The 21,639-nt window shown below is 44.9% G+C and overlaps 1 protein-coding gene across 2 annotated transcripts in view; it reads left to right on the top strand.

The window, feature by feature from the left end:
* Window positions 1-2,329: 2,329 nt before the first annotated feature.
* RBM34 (RNA binding motif protein 34) overlaps window positions 2,330-21,639 on the top strand; it is a 30,715-nt gene continuing 11,405 nt past the window's right edge. For both annotated transcript variants that reach the window (XM_030937218.1, XM_010384648.2), the window contains exons 1-6: window positions 2,330-2,761; window positions 2,868-3,042; window positions 3,290-3,426; window positions 9,126-9,357; window positions 11,477-11,536; window positions 15,827-15,870. In XM_030937218.1, the coding sequence (XP_030793078.1) occupies window positions 2,709-2,761; window positions 2,868-3,042; window positions 3,290-3,426; window positions 9,126-9,357; window positions 11,477-11,536; window positions 15,827-15,870 (701 nt within the window). In that variant the 5' untranslated portion in view covers window positions 2,330-2,708. The remainder of the gene's footprint in view (window positions 2,762-2,867; window positions 3,043-3,289; window positions 3,427-9,125; window positions 9,358-11,476; window positions 11,537-15,826; window positions 15,871-21,639) is intronic.

Raw genomic sequence — 21,639 nt, 5'->3', positions numbered from 1 at the left:
TATCATGTACTGAGTATGTTATAGAAACAGTGCTGAATAGGGGAATTGTTCCAAATTTTGTTGGAGTCGAGATTTATACCTTTGTGCCTCTGTCTCACCTGCCTTCTTGTTCTACTTCCTAGCTTCTTAAGAGAGTTTGAGGATTTTATTGCATTAGTAGAATTGACCTATGTCTACTTCTGGTCACCTAAACTAGACTAAGTTAGTTAGTTTACAATTAACATATTAAGATGGTATATTTTTCTTTTTTTTTTTCTTTTTTCTTTTTCTTTTTTTGAGAAGGAGTCTTGCTCTGTTGCCCAAGGCTGGAGTGCAGTGGCACAATCTTGGCTCACTGCAACCTCTGCCTCCCAGGTTCAAGTGATTCTCCTACCTCAGCCTCCCGAGTAGCTAGAACTACAGGCACCTGTCACCACACCTGGCTAATTTTTGTATTTTTAGTAGAGGGGGTGTTTCACTGTGTTAGCCAGGATGGGCTCGATCTCTTGACCTCATGATCTGCCCGCCTTGGCCTCCCAACGTGTTGGGATTACAGGTGTGAGCCACCACGCCCGGCCAAGATGACAGGTTTCTTAACGGTGTTCTCCAAAACTTTTTTTTTTTTCCTACTGAAAAAACTTTAGAGTGGGGTCTTGTTAATCTCTTTTTTTTTTTTTTTTTTTTTTTGAGACGGAGTCTCGCTCTGTGGCCGAGGCTGGAGCGCAGTGGCCGGATCTCAGCTCACTGCAAGCTCCGCCTCCCAGGTTTACGCCATTCTCCTGCCTCAGCCTCCGAGTAGCTGGGACTACAGGCGCCCGCCACCTCGCCCGGCTAGTTTTTTTTTTTTTGTATTTTTTTAGTAGAGACGGGGTTTCACCGTGTTAGCCAGGATGGTCTCGATCTCCTGACCTCGTGATCCGCCCGTCTCGGCCTCCCAAAGTGCTGGGATTACAGGCTTGAGCCACCGTGCCTGGCCTGTTAATTTCTTTTGTTTTGTTTTAGACAGAATCTCGCTCTGTTCCCCAGGCTGGAATGCAATGGCGCAATCTTGGCTCACTGCAACCTCTGCCTCCGGGTTCAAGCGATTCTCCTGCATCAGCCTCCTGACTAGCTGGGATTACAGGCGCCCGCCACCACGCCCAGCTAATTTTTGTATTTTTAGTAGAGATGGGGTTTCACCATGTTGGCCAGGCTGGTCTGAAAATCCTGACCTCAGATGATCCACCCACCTCGGCCTCCCAAAGTGCTGGGATTACAGGCGTGACCCACCGCACCCAGCCTCCTTTTGTTTTTTTTTGTGACGGAGTTTTGCTCGTGTTGCCAGACTTTAGTGCAAATGGTGCAGTCGTGGATCTGAAACTCCCAGGCTTGCATTCCTTCCGCCTTGGTCTCCCAAAGTGCTGGGATTATAGGCGTGAGCCACCATGCCCCACCATGTCCTCATATTTCAAACTCTCAAAGCGGTCAGTGATCTCTAAATGGTTAAAAACAGCACTGAATGGCAATGAAGATAATTTTAAAACTATCTCCAACCACAGCTTCTTTCGCAGTCTGTTTTCTTATGTAAGTATCTGCTACCTAGCTGGGTGTGGTGGGTCATACCTGTAATCCTAGGACGCTGGGAGGTCAAGGCGAGCGGATCATCTGAGGTCGGGAATTCGAGACCAGCCTGACCAACATGGAGAAACCCTGTCTCTACTAAAAATATAAAATTAGCCAGGCGTGGTGGCACATGCCTGTAATCCCAACTACTCGGGAGGCTGAGGTAGGAGAATCGCTTGAACCGGGGAGGTGGAGGTTACAATGAGCCAAGATCAGGCGCGCAGCACGAAGGTGCCCCTCTAATTTGTTTTCTGTAGAGAGGAAGTTTCGCTAGATCGACCAGGCTGGTTTCAGACTCCTAGTCCTCACGCATTACTCCTGCTTCAGCCTCCAAATGTGTTGGGATTACAGGCGAGCCACCGCGCCTGGCTGCAAAGAAACATTGTCTAAGTTAGACAGTATCTGAGCTAGGCCTTGAAGGATGGACATTATTTTGCAGGAGGGGAAAGAGGAGGGCAATTACAACAGAGGGGACAAGAATAACAACTGTAGAGGCAGTGGAAAAAGCAGGCTAAAATGTCAGGGGCTGGAGGGAGATGAGTCTGGGAAGACGGGCTGAGAACACCTTGAAGAGTTTTGAATGCCAAGTATCTACTTTTCCAGGTAGAATAGCAGGGCCGTATTACAATCTTTCGAATTTGTATGTTGACGTGACTCGTTAGAGGTGTGGTCTTTATTTTGGAATAATGTCATATTTCAGAAAAGTTGCCAGAAGAGTACAAAGAACTCTTTGTACTCTTAACAGCGATTAGCCAGTTGTAAACACCCCACTGCGTTCACCCCCAACCTCATTTCTTGCCAAACCTCCCTCCTTTTCAACAAGTCAGTATTTTACGTATTTCTCCCTTGGCTTGGGTGGACACCCCGCTCCTAGCCTGGCTGATTCTTCACATTGCAGGCTTCAATCACTCCCAGAAGACGTCCTTCACTCCCAAAATGAGGCTTCTCTGAAACGGCAAGGACCACCAACCAAATGGGACAAACCTGACGCCTCACCGAGCGCCTCCCACCGCGGCTTGGCGGCCGACTGCCGGGGGAGGAGGGGGCGTGGCCCGAGAGCGGAAGTGCCCGGAACCCGGAAGTGTGAGCTCGCGCGCCGCTGCCGTCTGGGAGTTCTCGGAGTAAGAATGGCCTTGGAAGCGATGAACAAACGGAAGAGAAAGAGATGTGTCGAGGAGGGGTGAGTGGCGCGCGGCACGAGTAGCTGGGGAGGGATGTTGTACGTTCCCTCGTGCTGGCGAAGCGGTGGTGCGTGGCGTGGCTGAGTTTCTGGCGTCCGTTTCTAGAGAGAACCCTGACGACGGCGTTCGCGGGAGTCCGCCGGGAGACTACAGGGTTGGACAGGTCGCCAGTAGCTTATGCCGCGGCGAGCACCATTCCAGAGGTGGCACCGGTCGGCTGGCGGCCCTCTTCAGTTCTCTGGAGCCCCAGACTCAACCCGTGTACGTGCCTGTGCCTAAAGTAAGTCACTGGGCTTTCTTCCCGAATAGCTGGTTAAAACCACTTGCATATGAAACAGGCTTCTTACCTACCGCGTGAAGCGCGGTTTCTAAAGGGGCACACAGGATTCATTGTAAGTAACCTTTCATGACTCTTACATACCAATGAGAGAGAGGAGATGCTCATTTAGAAAGACCACTAAATTATGGCTTAGGGTCAGAATTCTGAAAGGATGGGGTCTCATATATAACTTCAAACTTTTAAAAAGGAAACCATCAAAAAAAGGAAACAGAATGAGGAGGAAGAAAGTACATCCCAGATTGAAAGACCACTTTTGCAAGAACCTGCAAAAAAAGTGAAAGCGAAGAAGAAACACACTAACGCAGAGAAAAAGTTGGCAAACAGGTTGGTAAAATTCTCTTATTTGATGTTAAAGAAATTAGGTGGTAAAGAAATTAACATTCCTATACCTGCAATATTCGTCTTAGTTTTATCTCATTTCATATTTCTACTTTTTTTCAAAACTTTTATTATGGAAAATCCAGTACATATAGAAAAGTTGAAAAGGCTAAGAAACCCCATGTACTCACCATCAGCAATTTAATACTTGGCCAACCTTTTTGTATTTTTACCCCACTCATATACCCCCTCATTATTTGTTTTTGTTTGTTTTGAGATGGAGTCTTGATGCCATGCCCAGGCTCACTGCAGCCTCCCCTTCCCAGGTTCAAGCGATTCTCCTGCCTCAGCTTGAGTAGCTGGGACTACAGGTGTGCGCCGCCATGCCCGGCTAATTTTTGTATTTTTAGTCGAGACAGGGTTTCACCATGTTGGCCAGGCAGGTGTCAAACTCCTGACCTCAAGCGGTCTGCCTGCCTCGGCCTCCCAAAGTGTTGGAATTACAGGTGTGAGCCACCGCGCCCAGCCACCCCCTCGTTATTTGGAAGCAAAAGGAAAACTTATGTTTCATCTATAAATATTTCAGCATGTATATAAAAGAGTTTGGTTTGCTTTTTTTTTTTTTTAAGACAGAGTTTTGCTCTTTTTGCTCAGGCTGGAGTGCAGTGACCTGATCTCAGCTGCTGCAACCTCGGCCTCCCGGGTTTAAGTGATTCTCCTGCCTCAGGTCTCCTGAGGATCTGGGATTACAGGCGCCACCCTGCCTGGTTAATTTTTTTTTTGTATTTTTAGGAGAGACAGAGTTTCATCATGTTGGCCAGGTTGGTCTTGAACTTCTGACCTCAGGTGATCCACCTGTCTTGGCCTCCCAAAGTGCAGGGATTACAGGCATGAACCACTGCGCGGCCTGGTTTACTGTTGTCTGGTTGGTTTTGTTTTGTTTTGTTTTGTTTTGAGACGGAGTCTCACTCTGTCGCCCAGGCTGGAGTGCAGTGGTGCAATCTCGGCTCACTGCAACCACTGCCTCCCGGGTTCAAGTGATTCTTCTGCCTCAGCCTCCCGGGCAGCTGGGACTATGGGCGTGCGCCACCACACCCAGCTAATTTTTGTATTCTTACTAGAGACGGGGTGTCACCATATTGACCAGTCTGGTCTCGAACTCTTGACCTCATGATCCACCTGCCTCAGCCTCCCAAGGTGCCGGGATTACATATGTGAGCCTCCGCACAAGTATGTTTAAGAACACGTTTGGTGTTCTTAAATTTATTCTTTACCCTCATTAACATTTTTTTTTTTTTTGAGGCGAGGTCTGGCTCTGTCACCCAGGTTGGAGTGCAGTGGTGCGATTGTGGCTCACTGCAACCTCTGCCTCGTAGACTAATCCAGCCGCCTGCCTCAGCCTCCTGAGTCACTTAGACTATAGGCACACACCACCATGCCCAGCTAATTTTTGTATTTTTTGTAGGGACGGGATTTTGCCATGTCGCCCAGGCTGGTCGCAAACTCCTGGACTCAAGTGATCCAGGCAGCTTTTTTTTTTTTTTTTTTTAATTAGAAAAATAGAGACAGGGTCTCACTATGTTACCCAGGCTAGTCCTGAACTCCTGGGATCAAACTATCCTCCTACCTCCGCCTCCCAAAGTGCTAGGATTACAGGCATGACCTACCATGCCCGGCCAGCATAACGTTGTTTAACAGTGTATTTGAATCATGATCCAAATAGTGATCCCATCACATGTACCTAGGTAACAGTCTTCATTCCTCTCTTCTTTGTCACTCTCCTCAAACCCCTTATTTCCTTTTCCCTTTTCTCCTTTCAACTGAAGACCTTTTTACCAGGTCTGGAGTTATTAATCACTAACAGTTGGGAACTGCTATTTTTGTCCTCCTATTTAAACTTAATGTATCTGTACACAGCCTTATTTCTTCCCCTCTTTCTTAGGTGTCTTCCCTCTTGTCCAATATTAACTCAACCACCTGGTTGCTGTGTGTACCGTGTATGTTATTCTGCCGTTTTAGAGACTGTGCCGTCAGATCCATCCACATTCCCCTCTTTCCCTTGTCATTCATTTTGTTGTTGTTGTTGTTTTTGTTTTGAGATAGAGTTTTGCTGTTGTCGCCCAGGCTGGAGAGCAATAGTGCAATTTCGGCTCACTACAACCTCTGCCTCCAGGTTCAAGCGATTCTCCTGCCTCAGCCTCCTGAGTAGCTGGGATTACAGGCACCCACCACCACACCCAGCTAATTTTTGTGTTTTTTCAGTAGAGATGGGGTTTCACATGTTGACCAGGCTGGCCTCGAACTCCTGACCTCAGGTGATCCACCAGCCCTAGCCTCCCAAATTACTGGGATTACAGGCGTGAGCCACTGTGCCCAGCCCTTATCCCTCTTTCTACTATATAGATGTGGTCAAGATTCTAATCTTTAAAAAGGACATTCCCCCCAACCACCAAAAAAAAAACCCATATAATTGCGTGTCTCTGTTTGCTGCCATTCCCACAGTCCTTCCCTTCAGTCTAGCTTTTAGGAAAAGCAGTCTGTTCTTTTACTTTCTCTCTTTTCTTGACTCTGTTCACCCTTCCACGCACTTGCATTCTGGCGGTGGCGGGTTTTATTCTCTGTCCTGACTGTGCCACTGAAGCAGTGCTCACTGAGGCCACCCTGACCTCTCTGACATATGTAATGGGCAGTGCAGCTTTTGTCTTATGAGTCCTCTGTTACCCTTCACGTAGCTGCTTTTCTTGTTGAAGCTACTGGATTCTCTGAGAGAAATCTCTTCTTTTTTTTTTTTTTTTTTTTTTTTTTGAGACGGAGTCTCGCTGTCACCCAGACTGGAGTGCAGTGGCCGGATCTCGGCTCACTGCAAGCTCCGCCTCCCGGGTTCACGCCATTCTCCTGCCTCAGCCTCCCAAGTAGCTGGGACTACAGGTGCCCGCCACCTCGCCCGGCTAGTTTTTGGTATTTTTTAGTAGAGACGGGGTTTCACCGTGTTAGCCAGGATGGCCTTGATCTCCTGACCTCGTGATCCACCCGTCTCGGCCTCCCAAAGTGCTGGGATTACAGGCTTGAGCCACCGCGCCTGGCGAGAAATCTCTTCTGATTGTCCTCTTGGCCAATTCTTTCTTGGGGTTATTGTGGTATCTTTTCCTCTGACTGCTCTTTAAATGTGCATTTCCCTAAGGGGTCTCATTCTTGGTCATGTTCTTGTGACTCTTTGTCACCCTTTGTTGGGGCAGTATCTCTTGTGCCCATCATGATCTCTCTCCTGATCTCCAGACATGTATGTTTGTTTGCCTCCTGGCATTTGCACCTCTTTTTTCCCTATGTACCTCCAGGTAAGAATGCTCCACTGGGAGCTCATCATTCTCATCAGACCTGTTCCTTGGCATGAGTGCTACCACTAGCCTTCTGGTTGCCTAAATTAGTGGCCCGAGAGTCATCCTGTCTTCTTTCCTCTCCTTGCTTAGCTCATCAGTTGCCAAGTCCTGATTATGCTGTTTTTTAATTATCTCTTTAATCCGCCTTTTCCTCTTCACCTCCTTCCCTGCTCTGGTCAGTCTGATTAGTCTCCTCAGATACACACTGTTGTAACCATATCCTTAACTGGTCTCCCTTCTCCAACCTTATCCCCTTTCTAATTACCTTCCACTCTTCTGCCCAAATGATCTTTTTTAGATGCTCTCAGTCTTCAGTGTCTCCTCATCTTCAATAGGATAAAATCTAAGCACATTTGTTTAATACTGAAGGTCCCTCCTGACCTGGTTCCCACCTTACTGTACTGTCTCATTTCCTTTCACTCCTGCTAGGCACTTTATATACTGTAGTGAGCAAAACACTAGACATGGACCCTGTCCTCGGGGGAGGAGTAATAACAGTCAGCTTTTATTGGACTGTGTACCAGACACTGATTTCCTCTTCTGAGAAGCCTTTCTTGTTTATGTGTGCATACCGTATATCGTAGCTGTTACCATTTTATTGTGAACTTGGTCTGTCTTTTCACTAGACGACTGGAGGCCTTTGATTGTTTCTTTACCTTTGTATCCTCAGAGCCCAGCACTGAGTAGGAACCTGGTAAGTATTTGCTGATGAGCGAGTCATTTTTATGATTCTTATTGGCTCTTCCCTTCCCTCACTCCTTAATATCCTTTAGTTCTCCTTTCAGATTGATGCTCAGACCTTGCTTATCCATATCCAGCAATACTTTATATTGTATTTACCATTTCACAATTTACTTTTGGTAAGAGTCCTTTAAATATTACAGAAGTATTAGAAGTAGGGACTCTGGTTTTTCCTATTGGCCATGTTCCTTGTACAGAGTAAGTAAGTACTCTGCTGCCATATTAACCTTTTTAGAGTCTCAGGGAGTGTGATAGTGCCCCTAAAGGTCTAGAGTAGAAAATGAAATTAGGCATTGATAGAGTGTAAACTAAATCTCCAAGAGCTTTAAGTGAATCAGTTTCTGTTTAGATGAACTTGCTGCTGCTGTTGCCTGGCAGATTTAATGTGTTCAAAAATTGAGCTTCACTTACTCTTGCCAGGTGCAGTGGTTCACACCTGTAACCCTAGCACTTTGGGAGGCTGAAGTGGGCGAATGGCTTGAGCTCAGGAGTTCAAGACCAGCCTGGGCAACATAGCAAAACCCTGTCTCTACAAAAGAAATATAAAAGGAAACTGGGCGTGGTGGTTCATGCCTGTAATCACAGCACTTTGGGAGGCCGAGGCATGTGGATCAAGAGGCCAGGAGTTTGAGACCAGCATGGCCAACACAGTGAAACCCCGTCTCTACTTAAAAAAAAATTAGCTGGGCGTGGTGGCAGGCGCCTGTAATCCCAGTTACTTGGGAGGCTGAGGCAGGAGAATTGTTGTGAACCAGGGAGGCGGAGGTTGCAGTGAGCTGAGGTTGCACCACTATACTCCAGTCTGGGCGACAGAGCTAGACTCTGTCTCAGAAATTGTGTGTGTGTATATATATATACACACACACACATTTATGTATGTGTATATGTATTTGTGTGTATGTATAAAAGGCTCACACCTTTAGTCCCAGCACTTTGGGAGACTGAGGTGGGCAGATCACTTGAGGTCAGGAGTTCAAGACCAGCCTGGCCAACATGATGAAACCTCGTCTCTACTAAAAATAAAAAAATTAGCCAGGCGTGATGGCAGGCACCTGTAATCCCAGCTACTTGGGAGGCTGAGGCAGGAGAATCACTTGAACCCGAGAGGCAGAGGTTGCAGTGAGCCGAAATTGCACTATTGCACTCCAGCCTGGGTGACAGAGCAAAACTCCGTCTCAAAAAAAAAAAAAAAAAATTTAGCCAGGTGTGGTGGCATGCGCCTGTGGTCCCAGTTACTTGGAAGGCTGAGGTGGGAGGATTGCCTGAACCTGGGAGGTTGAGGCTGCAGTGAGCTGTGATTACGCTGCTACACTCCAGCCTGGGTGGAAACCCTGTCTCCAGAAAAAAAAAAAAGCTTAACTTTTTCTAACTCTTGAGTTAAATCAGTTTTTTCTAAAGATACTAGTCAGTTTCTAGATAAAGCTGCTTTAAAAATTTTGATATATTTGTGAGTGGTAAATCTAGGAAATTTCAGAAGACATTGGAAAATATTTCTAATTGGGAAGATAGGGCTGCACTTTGTCAAATACTAGACCTACCTGGTATGACTCTTACTGCTTATTTTGTTTTATTTTTTGCCTTAAAAAGGGAAAGTGCTCTAGCGAGTGCTGATTTAGAAGAAGAAATTCACCAGAAACAAGGGCAGAAAAGGAAAAATTCTCAACCTGGTGTTAAAGTAGCAGATAGAAAAATACTTGATGATATGGATGACACAGTTGTCAGTCAAAGAAAGAAAATTCAAATCAACCAAGAAGAAGAGAGATTAAAGAACGAGAGAACTGTATTTGTTGGGAATTTGCCTGTTACATGTAATAAGAAGGTAAGTTTGTGTATAGTAAAATTTTAGGGAAGTTAATAACTTTGTTCTTCCTGTGTTGAATAAGCATTCAGTAATAAGTCATGGATATAACTTCATTGTAAATTATTACATAAATCATCCTAATATAAATGGATTCCAATATCCACCCCCTCCTTTTCATTCCTGCAGTCCCTGCCCTAATTCAGGCTTTTGCAGATTATATTTGAATATTGCAGTGATGTCCTGCCTGGTTTCTTTCTTTCAGCCTTATCTCCTGTTATGTGCCACTAGAATATAAGCTCCATATGTTTAAAGATGTTTTTCTTTTTTCTTTTCTTTTTCCAGATAGGTTGTCACTGTCACCTAGGCTGGAGTGTAGTGCCATGATCATTGTTCACTGCAGCCTCAAACTCCTGAACTCAAGTGATCTTACTGCCTCAGCCTCCTGAGAAGCTGGGACTACAGGCGCATGCCACCACATCTGGCTACTTTTTGTATTTTTTTGTGGAGACAGGTTCTCGCTGTGTTGCCCAGGCTGGTCTCAAACTCCTGGGCTCAAGCGATTTGCCCTCCTTAACCTCCCAAGGTGCTGGGACTTCAGGCATGAGCCACTGGGCCTGTTCCTCTTTTTTCATCACTCTGTCTCTCTTTTTTTTTTTTTTTTTTTGAGACAATCTCGCTCTGTCACCCAGGCTGGAGTGCAGTGGCGTGATCTCGACTTACTGCAAGCTCCACCTCCCGGGTTCACGCCCTTCTCCTGCCTCAGCCTCCCGAGTAGCTGGGACTACAGGTGTCTGCCACCACACCTGGCTAATTTTTTGTATTTTTAGTAGAGACGGGGTTTCACTATGCTAGCCAGTATAGTCTCAATCTCATGACCTCGTGATCCGCCTGCCTCGGCCTCCCAAAGTGCTGGGATTACAGGCGTGAGCCACCGTGCTCAGCCTCATTCTGTCTCTTGACACCTGAAATGGTGCCTTGTGCCTGGTAAATATGTGTTGTTTAAAGAATGACGACGTCCTGCGTTTCTTCCATTGTGTGAGGATCGCTGAAGCAAAACCTGCCCTTTGTTTCTGCATGTTCATGTGATAGTAACTGTTGCAATCCTTAGCTCAGCATCCTGCTCATATTTTGAAGGACAATTTAAACTCTTACTTCATTAAAAACAGTAGAAAAACCTTTTTGAGGCCAGGCGTGGTGTCCCACACCTGTAATCCCAGCACTCTGGAAGGCCAAGGCGGGCGGATCCCCTGAGGTCGGGAGTTCGAGACCAGCCTGGCCAACATGGTGAAACCCCTTCTCTACTAAAAGTTCAAAAAATTAGCTGGATGTGGTGACACATGCCTGTAATCACAGCTATTTGGAGGCTGAGGAAGGAGAACTGCTTGAACCCGGGAGGGGGAGGTTGCAGAAGCCAAGAGTGTGCCACTGTACTCCAGCCTGTATAACAGAGTGAGACTCCATCTCAAAAAAAAGTTTATTCCTGTTTTAAACCAATGTGAAAACATGAGAGAATCTATGGAAGGTATAAGTCTATCTTTAATTTACATGTGATAAAGGTTATAAAAGATTGAAAGAAAAGCATTATACATCCAATGGATACTAATAGGAACTTGAATTTTTTTTTTTTTTTTTTTTAGACAGAATCTCACAAGTTTCAGTAATATTTTTTTGTTCATCCAACTGAATAGTCACCTACTTTTCCTGAAATGTTCTTAAAAACTAGCAGTAGGCTGGGTGTGGTGGCTCATGCCTGTAATCCCAGCACTTTGGGAGGCCCGAGGTGGTTGGATCACTTGAGGTCAGGAGTTCGAGACCAAACTGGCCAACATGGCGAAACCCCATCTCTACTAAAAATACAAAAATCAGCTGAGCATGGTGGCGGGCGCCTGTAATCCCAGCTACTTGGGAGGCTGAGGCAGGAGAATCGCTTGAAGCCACGGGGGCGGAGGTTGCAGTGAGCCGAGATCGTACCACTGCACTGCAACCTGGGTGAAAGTGCGAAGCTCTGTCTCAAAAAAAAAAAAAAAAAAATACCTGGCAGTAAGGATTATTGGGCAATTTTTCTTAATTCCCTTTTATAGCACTTACTTGATGTTCTGAGGGTGAGCTAATGTGTATGTGTTTTTTTTAATTTTAGAAGCTGAAATCGTTTTTTAAAGAGTATGGACAAATAGAATCTGTACGATTTCGTTCTCTGGTATGTTTCATTCCCCCATAAAATTACATAATACTAAAATTTATTGCATTTACATCAGATTAACTTCTTGCTGTTAGTGAGATGGTGGAGCACTTTAACCTTTTGAATCAATAGGTTCAAATTTAACCCAAGAAAAGAGTTGCTCTTATTATCTACTGCTGACTCTTGAACTTTTTAAATAATGTAGTGAGTTTACTTAATAAAATGATACTCTTGCTATGAAAGCCTGCAATGTACTTTGTAGGGTGGATGGGTGAGTTATTTACTGTGTCAACAGAATAGGCTGAAAAGTTAATACTGGTTATCATTGCTGGAATCCTAGGCATTCTCTTCTTACGTCCCATCATATGCATTTAGTATGGGAGGTGGGTGTGATTGCTGCAAACAGTCCTTGTTCTCTGAGCACAGACAGATCAAGTGTTTAAGTCAATTTAATATTAAAACTTCATAGAAGTGAGTTGGATTTTACCAGCTTAGCACTCTGGACCAGTTATAGCCACATTCTTTGGAGCAGGAAATAAGTATCATTTATATTTGGTTTTCCCATACATGATTTTTTTTTTTTTTTAACTGCATAGGCATAGTTAGTTGACGTACCATAGTGTACGTTTTTGGACACTATTGCATAATTAATGCATATTAGAATATAGGAAATGTTTATTCTGGTTTTTTTTTTTTTTTCTTTTGAGACAGAGTCTTACTCTGTCTCACCCAGGGTGAAGTTCAGTGGTGGGATCTCGGCTCACTGCACCCTTCGTCTCCTGGGTTCAGGTAGTTCTCATGCCTCAGCCTCCCAGGTAGCTGGGATTACAGGCGTGGTCTACCATGCCTGGCTAATTTTTGTGTTTTTAGTCGAGACAGGGTTTCACCATCTTATTTAGGCTGGTCTCAAACTCCTGACCTCAGGTAATTTGCCTGCCTCATCCTCCCAATGTGCTGGGATTACAGGCATGAGCCCCTGCGCCCAGCCTTTTTCATGTTTCTAATTGCTCTTTCTCATGTGATTAGTTTCTCACCCTCCATGGTTTCTCACCCTCCATACAGTTGACATTTTGGAGTGGATAATTCTTTGTTGTTGGAGGCTGCCCTTTGTATTATAGGATGTTTAGTAACATACATGGTCTTTACCCACTAGATGCTGGTAGTGCCCCCTGCACCTCAGTGTAACAATGGAAAATATCTTCAGGAATTGCCAAATGTTAGAGGAGGCACAACTGCCCACTTCTATAGAAGTAGACATTACCCAAAGTTTTGACAGTGCCCATAATTTCTGTCAGGGTATTTATTTCCCGCTCTTATCACATATCTTTTGTCTGCCCTTCTGAGTTCCATTTCCCCGTATTAGACCTTTGGCTAATGCATTGTTTGTGGGTGTCTTGTCATACCCTGATTTCAGTAGATCTGCTTACTTCCATCCATTCTCACCCCACCCCTATGCTACCTACTGATTTTTCTATGGTATTTAGTGGCACCCAGGCTGCAGGTTTTGTGGTTGCCTTTGACTCTGCATTGGCTCACCTATGCTAGTGTTTGCTATTCCTGTCCGTTTTTCGACTGTGATTTCTTCCTAATATGAGTCATTCCTTTGTTTTTTCCTTGTCCTACCTAAGTTGTCATTACCTCCTGTCAGAATAGTTGGAGAGGCCTATTATAGTTCCTACCTTCAGTCTTCCTCTAATTTGTCCAACAAAACGCTGTCAGCTCAGTCTTCCTGAAGCTCTTCTTCCCAGAACCCTTGCTTCTTTCCCTGCCTTGCATTAATGAGACGCCTTTCCCCCGGCCCCCTCCCTGCCCCCCACCAGCCGCCACACACACACCCCTCACTGGGCCTGCTGTTGCCTTCTCCCCTTTGGGGAGTCTGCCTTGATTCTCCCCAGTCTCTAGGCTACCAGTGTGTCCCTGCTATGCATTTTACTGCACCCATCCCTCATTATAGTACTTAGTACACTCTACTGAAATTGTTATTTGCCACCTCCACCAGACTGTAAGCTGTGATTACAAATACTCTGTTTTACTTCTTGTTGGGTTACCAGCACCTGTACATTGTGTTAATTATTCTCCCTGTCAGTGAAATACATCCTTAATTCTTAGTCTGACAGTTCTCCAGTGTGGTCCTGCCCATCCTGTGTTCCTCTACACGTGGGTTTTCTCTCCTTTGTCCCTTTGCTGGTCTATTTGTTTTGCTTGGAATCCTTCCTTAAGGTACCTTTTTTGCCTATGAAAGTATTTTTCAGTATGCGGCTAAAATGTCCCTTCTTCAAAGCTTTTCTGATACTTTATATCATTAAATGATGTTTTTTCCTCTGCATTATTCTTGTACTTTATTGCCTTATGTTATACTTAATTTATTAATATCTTCAATGACAGGATGTAGACCGGGTGCAGTGGCTGATGCCTGTAACCCAGCATTTTGGGAGGCCAAGGCAGATCACTTGAGTTCAGAAGTTAGAGACCAGCCTGGCCAACATGGCAAAACCCCGTTTCTACTAAAAATACAAAAACTAGCCGGGCATGGTGGCGGGGGCCTGTAATCCCAGATATTTGGGAGGCTGAGGTGGGAGAATCGCTTGAACCTGGGAGGCAGAGGTTGTAGTGAGCCAAGATTGTGCCACTGCACTCTAGCCTGGGCGACAAAGTGAGATTCTGTCTCAAACACAAACAAAAAAAATACAAAACCAAACAATGGGATATAGACCCTGTACAGAAGGCACCCAATAAATGTGTTTTGATGATGTCATTCACATGTTGATTATTCATTTAGACATTTCTACATCTTGACTGCTTTTTTGAGGTTTGAGAGTTTGACTCTATTAGCAGTTTTAGCAAGATAAACTGTGAATAGAAGAAATAGTTAAAATTTCTTGGTTTTACTATGTAAACTATCAGGTTACTGAGAAAGAAAATAGGTTTTCCAGAAAAGATTTATAATAACTGCCCTACATGGCATTTACGTTCTACGTGCTCCTAGATTGTGAACTTGCAGGGTTGGTATCTTTTCACCTCGATCTTCTCAGTACCTGGTTGCATTTGGCATGTTATCGACAGCTGTAGTTGTTGACGTGTATTTCTGCCTCTTCCGTAAAGTTTTCCTTACCTACCCCATCCATTCTTAAAGGAGGCTATATGTGACTGAAAATAAAGTGAACCTGAATATAAAGGGTATTCCCATACTGCACAATGAAAGACGCCATGCATTTTTTTGCCTATTAAAATATATAAACTCTTAGAGATACAGGTGATATGTCTTTTTATGTTATTCATCAGTTTAGTTAGACATATTTAAAAATTAGAATACATGATAAAATGTTACTTTATAAACTTTTCTTTTTCCTTAACACTTTTCTTTCTTTTTTTTTTTCGAGACAGAGTCTTGCTCTGTTGCCCAGGCTGGAGTGCAGTGGCACTATGTCGGCTCACTGCCAGCTCTGCCTCCCGGGTTCATGCCATTCTCCTGCCTCAGCCTCCTGAGTAGCTGGAACTACAGGCGCCCGCCACCTCTCCCAGCTCATTTTTCGTATTTTTAGTAGAGATGGGATTTCACCATGTTAGCCAGGATGGTCTCGATCTCCTGACCTCAGGATCCACCCGCCTCGGCCTCCCAAAGTGCTGGGATTACAGGCGTGAGCCACCGCGCCCGGCCTTTTCCTTACATTTTTCATGTGTCTTTCATCGTTGGTGTCTCTTCCTGGTGTCCTCCCTGTTGGAGTCATCTGATGCAGTTTGAGAGCCCAGAATCTTAACTTCTGTCTGGGTTTTTGAGCCTGTTAAATCTGAGCATGATGGTTTTGTTGGAAAAGCTTATCCTAAGCCACAAGCTTCATTTCATATAGCATTAGGATGATTGGCAAGGCACAGTGACTCATGCTTGTAATCCCAGCACTTTGGGTGGCCGAGGCGGGCGAATCATGAGGTCAGGAGATCGAGACTATCCTGGCTAACACGGTGAAAGCCCATCTCTACTAAAAATACAAAAAATTAGCCGGGCGTGGTGATGGGCACCTGTAGTCCCAGCTACTCGGGAGGCTGAGGCAGGAGAATGGCGTGAACCCGGGAGGCAGAACTTGCAATGAGCCAAGATCATGCAACAGCACTCCAGTCTGGGCGACAGTGCGAGACTCTGTCTGAAAAAAACAAAAAAAAAAATACATTAGGATGATTGTTTCTGATTTGTTTCCCTGGAATGTGTTTGATCACAGTGTACTGGAGTTGGATATTTAGACTTCACTTAAAATATTAATTTGAGGTAATATTTCAAATACTGTCTTTAATACTTTTTCTTTCTCTTGAAAGATTCCAGCAGAGGGAACTCTATCCAAAAAGCTGGCAGCAATAAAGTAAGTCTATAATTAGAGGAAGGGAGTCACCTTAAACTTTCTTCCTTTGTGGCTAAAAAGTGAGACTATTCCTTAACAATTTCATAGATTTTATTAATATAGTTGGATAATAGAGCATACTTGACTATTTGCTTCTGTATTTTAGAGCCTTTAAATTTGTCACATGTTTTTCTTTAAGCCATAATGTAAATTATAGAGTCGTAGAAAATATTACTGGAAATTGAGCCATGGAAATTTTACGAATGTTTTTAGTGTTTAGAAGAGACTGTAAAGCTTCATGCCTGAATTTTCTCATACGGATTACAAATGCCTTGTTTCCTGTGTTTTTCCAGAGGAGAATTCATGTTTGCTTGTGCTGGTCACCTGGGTATACTGCCAGCCTGTGACCTCTTGACATTCTCTGTCTGAGGGTTTTGGACCATACTGGTAATGGCTTGTTTCCAGTGCTCGGGATTTTTTTGTTTCCCACTCAGTGCCAAGAATGAAACATACAAGTCTCCTTGTTCGCTCTTCCATATGGAAGACTTATTTTTCACTCACCTTCAGCTTTATGCTGGTTTCCTATTAGTCTCATAGCTTGGGTGTTTTTCTCTATTAATGGTACGTGAAATGATGAAGTTTATGATCAGAGATTTGTTTATATTAGATAAAATATAAGGTACTTTGGAGACATTTCTGGGAATCCTGTTCTATCAAACTTTTGTATGACAACAGTCCCTTTGGACATCTTGGTGACTCCATTTCAATATTCAGTCTTCATTTGGAGTTATTTCGCTGACTAGGTCTTCGCCAGTTTTTCCTCATAACCATCGCAGTGCCAGCTGTATAGTTAAGATTTGATGAATATATAGGTTCCTACAGTGTTTACTGAGGTAACCAAAGATGCAGATCCTCCTAGATACCAGGCATTGTTCAGTGCTGTGGATACTAAAAACTTTTTTTTTGAGACAGAGTCTTGCTCTGTCACCCAGGCTGGAGTGCAGTGGCCAGATCTCAGCTCACTGCAAGCTCCGCCTCCCGGGTTTTCGCCATTCTCCTGCCTCAGCCTCCCAAGTAGCTGGGACTACAGGCGCCCGCCACGTCGCCCTGGCTAGTTTTTTTTTTTTTTTTTGTATTTTTTAGTAGAGACGGGGTTTCACCTTGTTAGCCAGGATGGTCTTGATCTCCTGACCTCGTGCTCCGCCTGTCTCAGCCTCCGAAAGTGCTGGGATTACAGGCTTGAGCCACCGCGCCCAGCCACTAAAAACTTTAGTAAGATACAACCCTTCTTTTTGAGTCATACTTTTATTTCTGTATGAGGTTGAAACCCAGGAGCCTAAATTTGAACAGAAACAGAGGTTCTGACAGGTGTATGTACAAGTACTACTGAGGAGTTTAGCGGGATATGTTAGAAAATTGGAATTTTCACACTGTACCGTCAGCTTCTCCCCCAGCCCCATCTCATTGTTTTTTGTTTGCTTTGTTTTGTTTTGTTTTGTTTTTAACATACAAGCTCTTGCTGTGTCACCCAGACTGGAGTACAGTGGCAAGATTTTGGCTCACTGTAACCTTAAACTTTTGGGCTCAAGTGATGCTCCCATCTCAGCATCCCCAGTAGCTAGGACTACAGATGTGCACACCACCCTTGCTATTTTATTTTATTTTTATTTTATTTATTTATCTTATTTTATTTTAATTTAATTTTATTAATTTTATTTTATTTTTTATTTTTTATTTTATTTATTGTATTGTATTGTATTTTAATTTAATTTTATTTTATTTTATGACACAGAGTCTCACTATGTTTTTCAGGCTAGTCTTAAATCCCTGGCTTCAAGCAATCCTTCTGCCTCAGCCTTCTAAAGCAGTGGGATTATGAGCATGAGCCACTGCCTTTTTGTTGTTGTTTTTAATTTAAAACAGTAATGATGGCCGGGCGCGGTGGCTCAAGCCTGTAATCCCAGCACTTTGGGAGGCCGAGGCGGGCGGATCACAAGGTCAGGAGATCGAGACCATCCTGGCTAACACGGTGAAACCCCGTCTCTACTAAAAATACAAAAAATTAGCCGGGCGTGGTGGTGCGCGCCTGTAGTCCCAGCTACTTGGAGGCTGAGGCAGGAGAATGGCGTGAACCTGGGAGGCGGAGCTTGCAGTGAGCCAAGATCACGCCACTGCACTCCAACCTGGGTAACACAGCGAGACTCCGTCTCAAAAAAAAAAAAAAAAACGTAATGATGGCAGGATGTGATGGCTCACAACTGTAATCCCAGCACTTTGGGAGGCCGAGGTGGGTGGATCACTTGAGGCCAGGAGTTTGAGACCAGCCTAGCCAACATGGCAAAACACTGTCCCTACTAAAAATAGAAAAATTAGCAGGATGTGGTGGCTCATGCCTGTAGTCCCAGCTACTTGGAAGGCTGAGGCAAGAGAATTGCTTGAACCCAGGAGATGAAGGTTGCAGTGAGCCCAGATTGTGCCATTGCACTCCACCCTTGGCAACAGAGTGAGACTCTGTCTCAAAATAAATAAATAAAAAAAATTTAATTATATACCTTTTCTCTAGTCAGCCAATTCCCTACCCTAGGCAAGTGTTTTTAGTTTCCTTTTTTTTTTTTTTTTTTTTTTGAGACGGAGTCTTTTTTTTTTTTTTTTTTTTTTTTTTGAGAAGGAGTCTCACTCTGTCACCCAGGCTGGAGTGCAGTGGCCAGATCTCAGCTCACTGCAAACTCCGCCTCCCGGGTTTACGCCATTCTCCTGCCTCAGCCTCCCGAGTAGCTGGGACTACAGGCGCCCGCCACCTCGCCCGGCTAGTTTTTTGTATTTTTTTAGTAGAGACGGGGTTTCACCGTGTTAGCCAGGATAGTCTCGATCTCCTGACCTCGTGATCCGCCCGCCTCGGCCTCCCAAAGTGCTGGGATTACAGGCTTGAGCCACCGCGCCCGGCCGAGACGGAGTCTTGCTCTGTCGCCCAGGCTGGAGTGCAGTGGCCGGATCTCAGCTCACTGCAAGCTCCGCCTCCCAGGTTTACGCCATTCTCCTGCCTCAGCCTCCCGAGTAGCTGGGGCTACAGGCGCCCGCCACCTCGCCCCGCTAGTTTCTTGTATTTTTTAGTAGAGACGGGGTTTCACTGTGTTAGCCAGGATGGTCTCGATCTCCTGACCTCGTGATCCGCCCGCCTCGGCCTCCCAAAGTGCTGGGATTACAGGTTTGAGCCACCGCGCCCAGCCTGTTTTTAGTTTCTTATGTAAGCTTCTAGAGACATCTTAGCATTTAAAAACTGATACGCGCCGGGCGCGGTGGCTCAAGCCTGTAATCCCAGCACTTTGGGAGGCCGAGGCGGGCGGATCACAAGGTCAGGAGATCAAGACCATCCTGGCTAACAAGGTGAAACCCCGTCTCTACTAAAAATACAAAAAACTAGCCGGGCAAGGTGGCGGGCGCCTGTAGCCCCAGCTACTCGGGAGGCTGAGGCAGGAGAATGGCGTAAACCTGGGAGGCGGAGCTTGCAGTGAGCTGAGATTGGGCCACTGCACTCCAGCCTGGGCGACAGAGCGAGACTCTGTCTCAAAAAAAAAAAAAAAAAAAAACCAAACTGATACGCATACGTGTTTTTCTTTCCACATAAAACATTTTAACTCACTGGTATTCAACATATACACTATTCCACACCTTCCCTTTTTCTACTTGGTACAACTTGGAGATCTGTTTATATTGGTGTGAAAGTGATTATTTTTATAGCATTTTTTTAAAACGCCCTTTTTGTTAGAGTATTCTGTAGGTGTGCCTTAATTTATTTTATCAAATCTCCCACTGATGGACGTAAAGTTTTTTCCCAGTCTCATGGCCATTACAAATAATGCTAGAGGCCGGGTGCGGTAGCTCATGCCTGTAATCCCAGCACTGTTACAGGCCAAGGCAGGCAGATCACTTGAGCCGAGGACCTCCCTGGGCAAAATGGCAAAACCCTATCTCTACAAAAAATTAGCTGGGCATGATGCTGTGCACTGTAGTCCCAGCTACTTGGGAATCAGATGAAGGAATACCTGAGCTCAGGAGGTGGAGCTGTGATTGTGCCACTGGGACTCCAGCCTGGGTGACAGAGTGAGACCCTGTCTTAAAAAAAAAAAAAAAAAAAACCTTGCTGTAATATTTTAGCTGGTCATGGAGGCATGACTCGGTAGTCCCAGCTTCTTAGGAAGCTGACGTGGGATGATGACTTGAACCCAGGAGCTTGAGGCTGCAGTGAACTGTGATCACACCACTACACTGTAGCCTGAGTGACAAGCAAGACCCGCTCTCTCAAAACAAAACAGATAATGTTGGAGTAAGTGAGTGACCTTGTAGTCAGGTAATTTTGTACATGAGCTAACTTATCTGTAGGATAAACTTCTAGCAGTGGCATTGCTCAGTCAGAAGGGTATTTGCATTCCTAATTTTGACTGCTGTCTCATAGAGATTGCAACCTATTTATGTTCCCACATCTTTACCAACAGTAACGTTTTTTACTTTACAAAAAGTGGTATGTTGGCCAGGGAAGATGGCTCGTGCCTGTAATCCCAGCACCTTTGGGATACTGAGATGGGTGGATTGCTTGAGCCTAGGAGTTCGAGACCAGCCTGGGCAACATGGCGAGACCCCATCTCTACAAAGAAATACAAAAATTAGCTGGGCAAGTTGGTGCACGCCTGTAGTCCAGCTACTCTGGGGGCTGAGGTGGGAGGATCACTTGAGCCCAGAGAGTGGAGGCTGCAGTGAGCCATGATTGCGCTACTGCACTCCAGCCTGGATGACAGAGTGAGACCCTATCTAAAAAAAAAAGGTATGTTTTTGAGCTTTGTGATTGTTGGAAACCTGATAGTTGAGTGTGGTATTTCTAATTTGAATTTCTCTTATGAGTGAACATCTTGTCATGTAATTTAAGAGTCATTTGTGCTTTGTTTTATTTGAATTATTAATCTTACTGATCTGTGGGATGTTCATGAAATCAGCCTTTTGTGACATGAATTATAAATATTTTTTCTCTATTTGTCATTTGCTATTTATTTATTTAATTTATTTTTTGAGATGGAGTTTTGCTCTTGTTGCCCAGGCTGGAGTGCAATGGTGTAATCTCAGCTCACTGCCACCTCCACTTCCCTGGTTAAAGTGATTCTCCTGCTTCAGCCTCCTGAGTAGCTGGAATTACAGGCATGTGCCACTACGCCTGGCTAATTTTGTATTTTTAGTAGAGACAGGGCTTCCCCATGTTGGTCAGACTGGTCTCGAACTCGCGACCTCAGGTGATCTGTCCCCCCTCAGCCTCCCGAAGTGCTGGGATTACAGGCATGAGCCACCATGCCCGGCCCTTTTTTTATTTTTGAGAGATAGAGTCTTGCTTTGTTCTCCAGCAGGAGTGCAGTGACTCAATCATAGTCCACTATAGCCTGGAATTCCCTTTGCTCAAATAATCATTCTGCCTCAGAAGAGGCAGAGTAGCTGGGACTGCAGGTGCACACCACCACACCCCAGCTCGTTGGCTTTTTGACTTGGCTTATGGGAAATTTTGCCATGTAAAACTTTTTTCCTTTTTCTTTTTTTTTTTTTTTTTTTTTTTTTTGAGACGGAGTCTCGCTCTGTCGCCCAGGCTGGAGTGCAGTGGCCGGATCTCAGCTCACTGCAAGCTCTGCCTCCCGGGTTCACGCCATTCTCCTGCCTCAGCCTCCCGAGTAGCTGGGACTACAGGCGCCCGCCAGGTCGCCCGGCTAGTTTTTTTTGTATTTTTAGTAGAGACGGGGTTTCACCATGTTAGCC

The sequence above is a fragment of the Rhinopithecus roxellana genome, chromosome 8 (genome assembly GCF_007565055.1).
Source record: "Rhinopithecus roxellana isolate Shanxi Qingling chromosome 8, ASM756505v1, whole genome shotgun sequence".
NCBI classification, from domain to species: Eukaryota; Metazoa; Chordata; class Mammalia; order Primates; family Cercopithecidae; genus Rhinopithecus; species Rhinopithecus roxellana.
The sequence above is the reverse complement of the archived record's forward strand: the minus strand, read 5'-3'. Positions and strand labels throughout refer to the sequence as shown.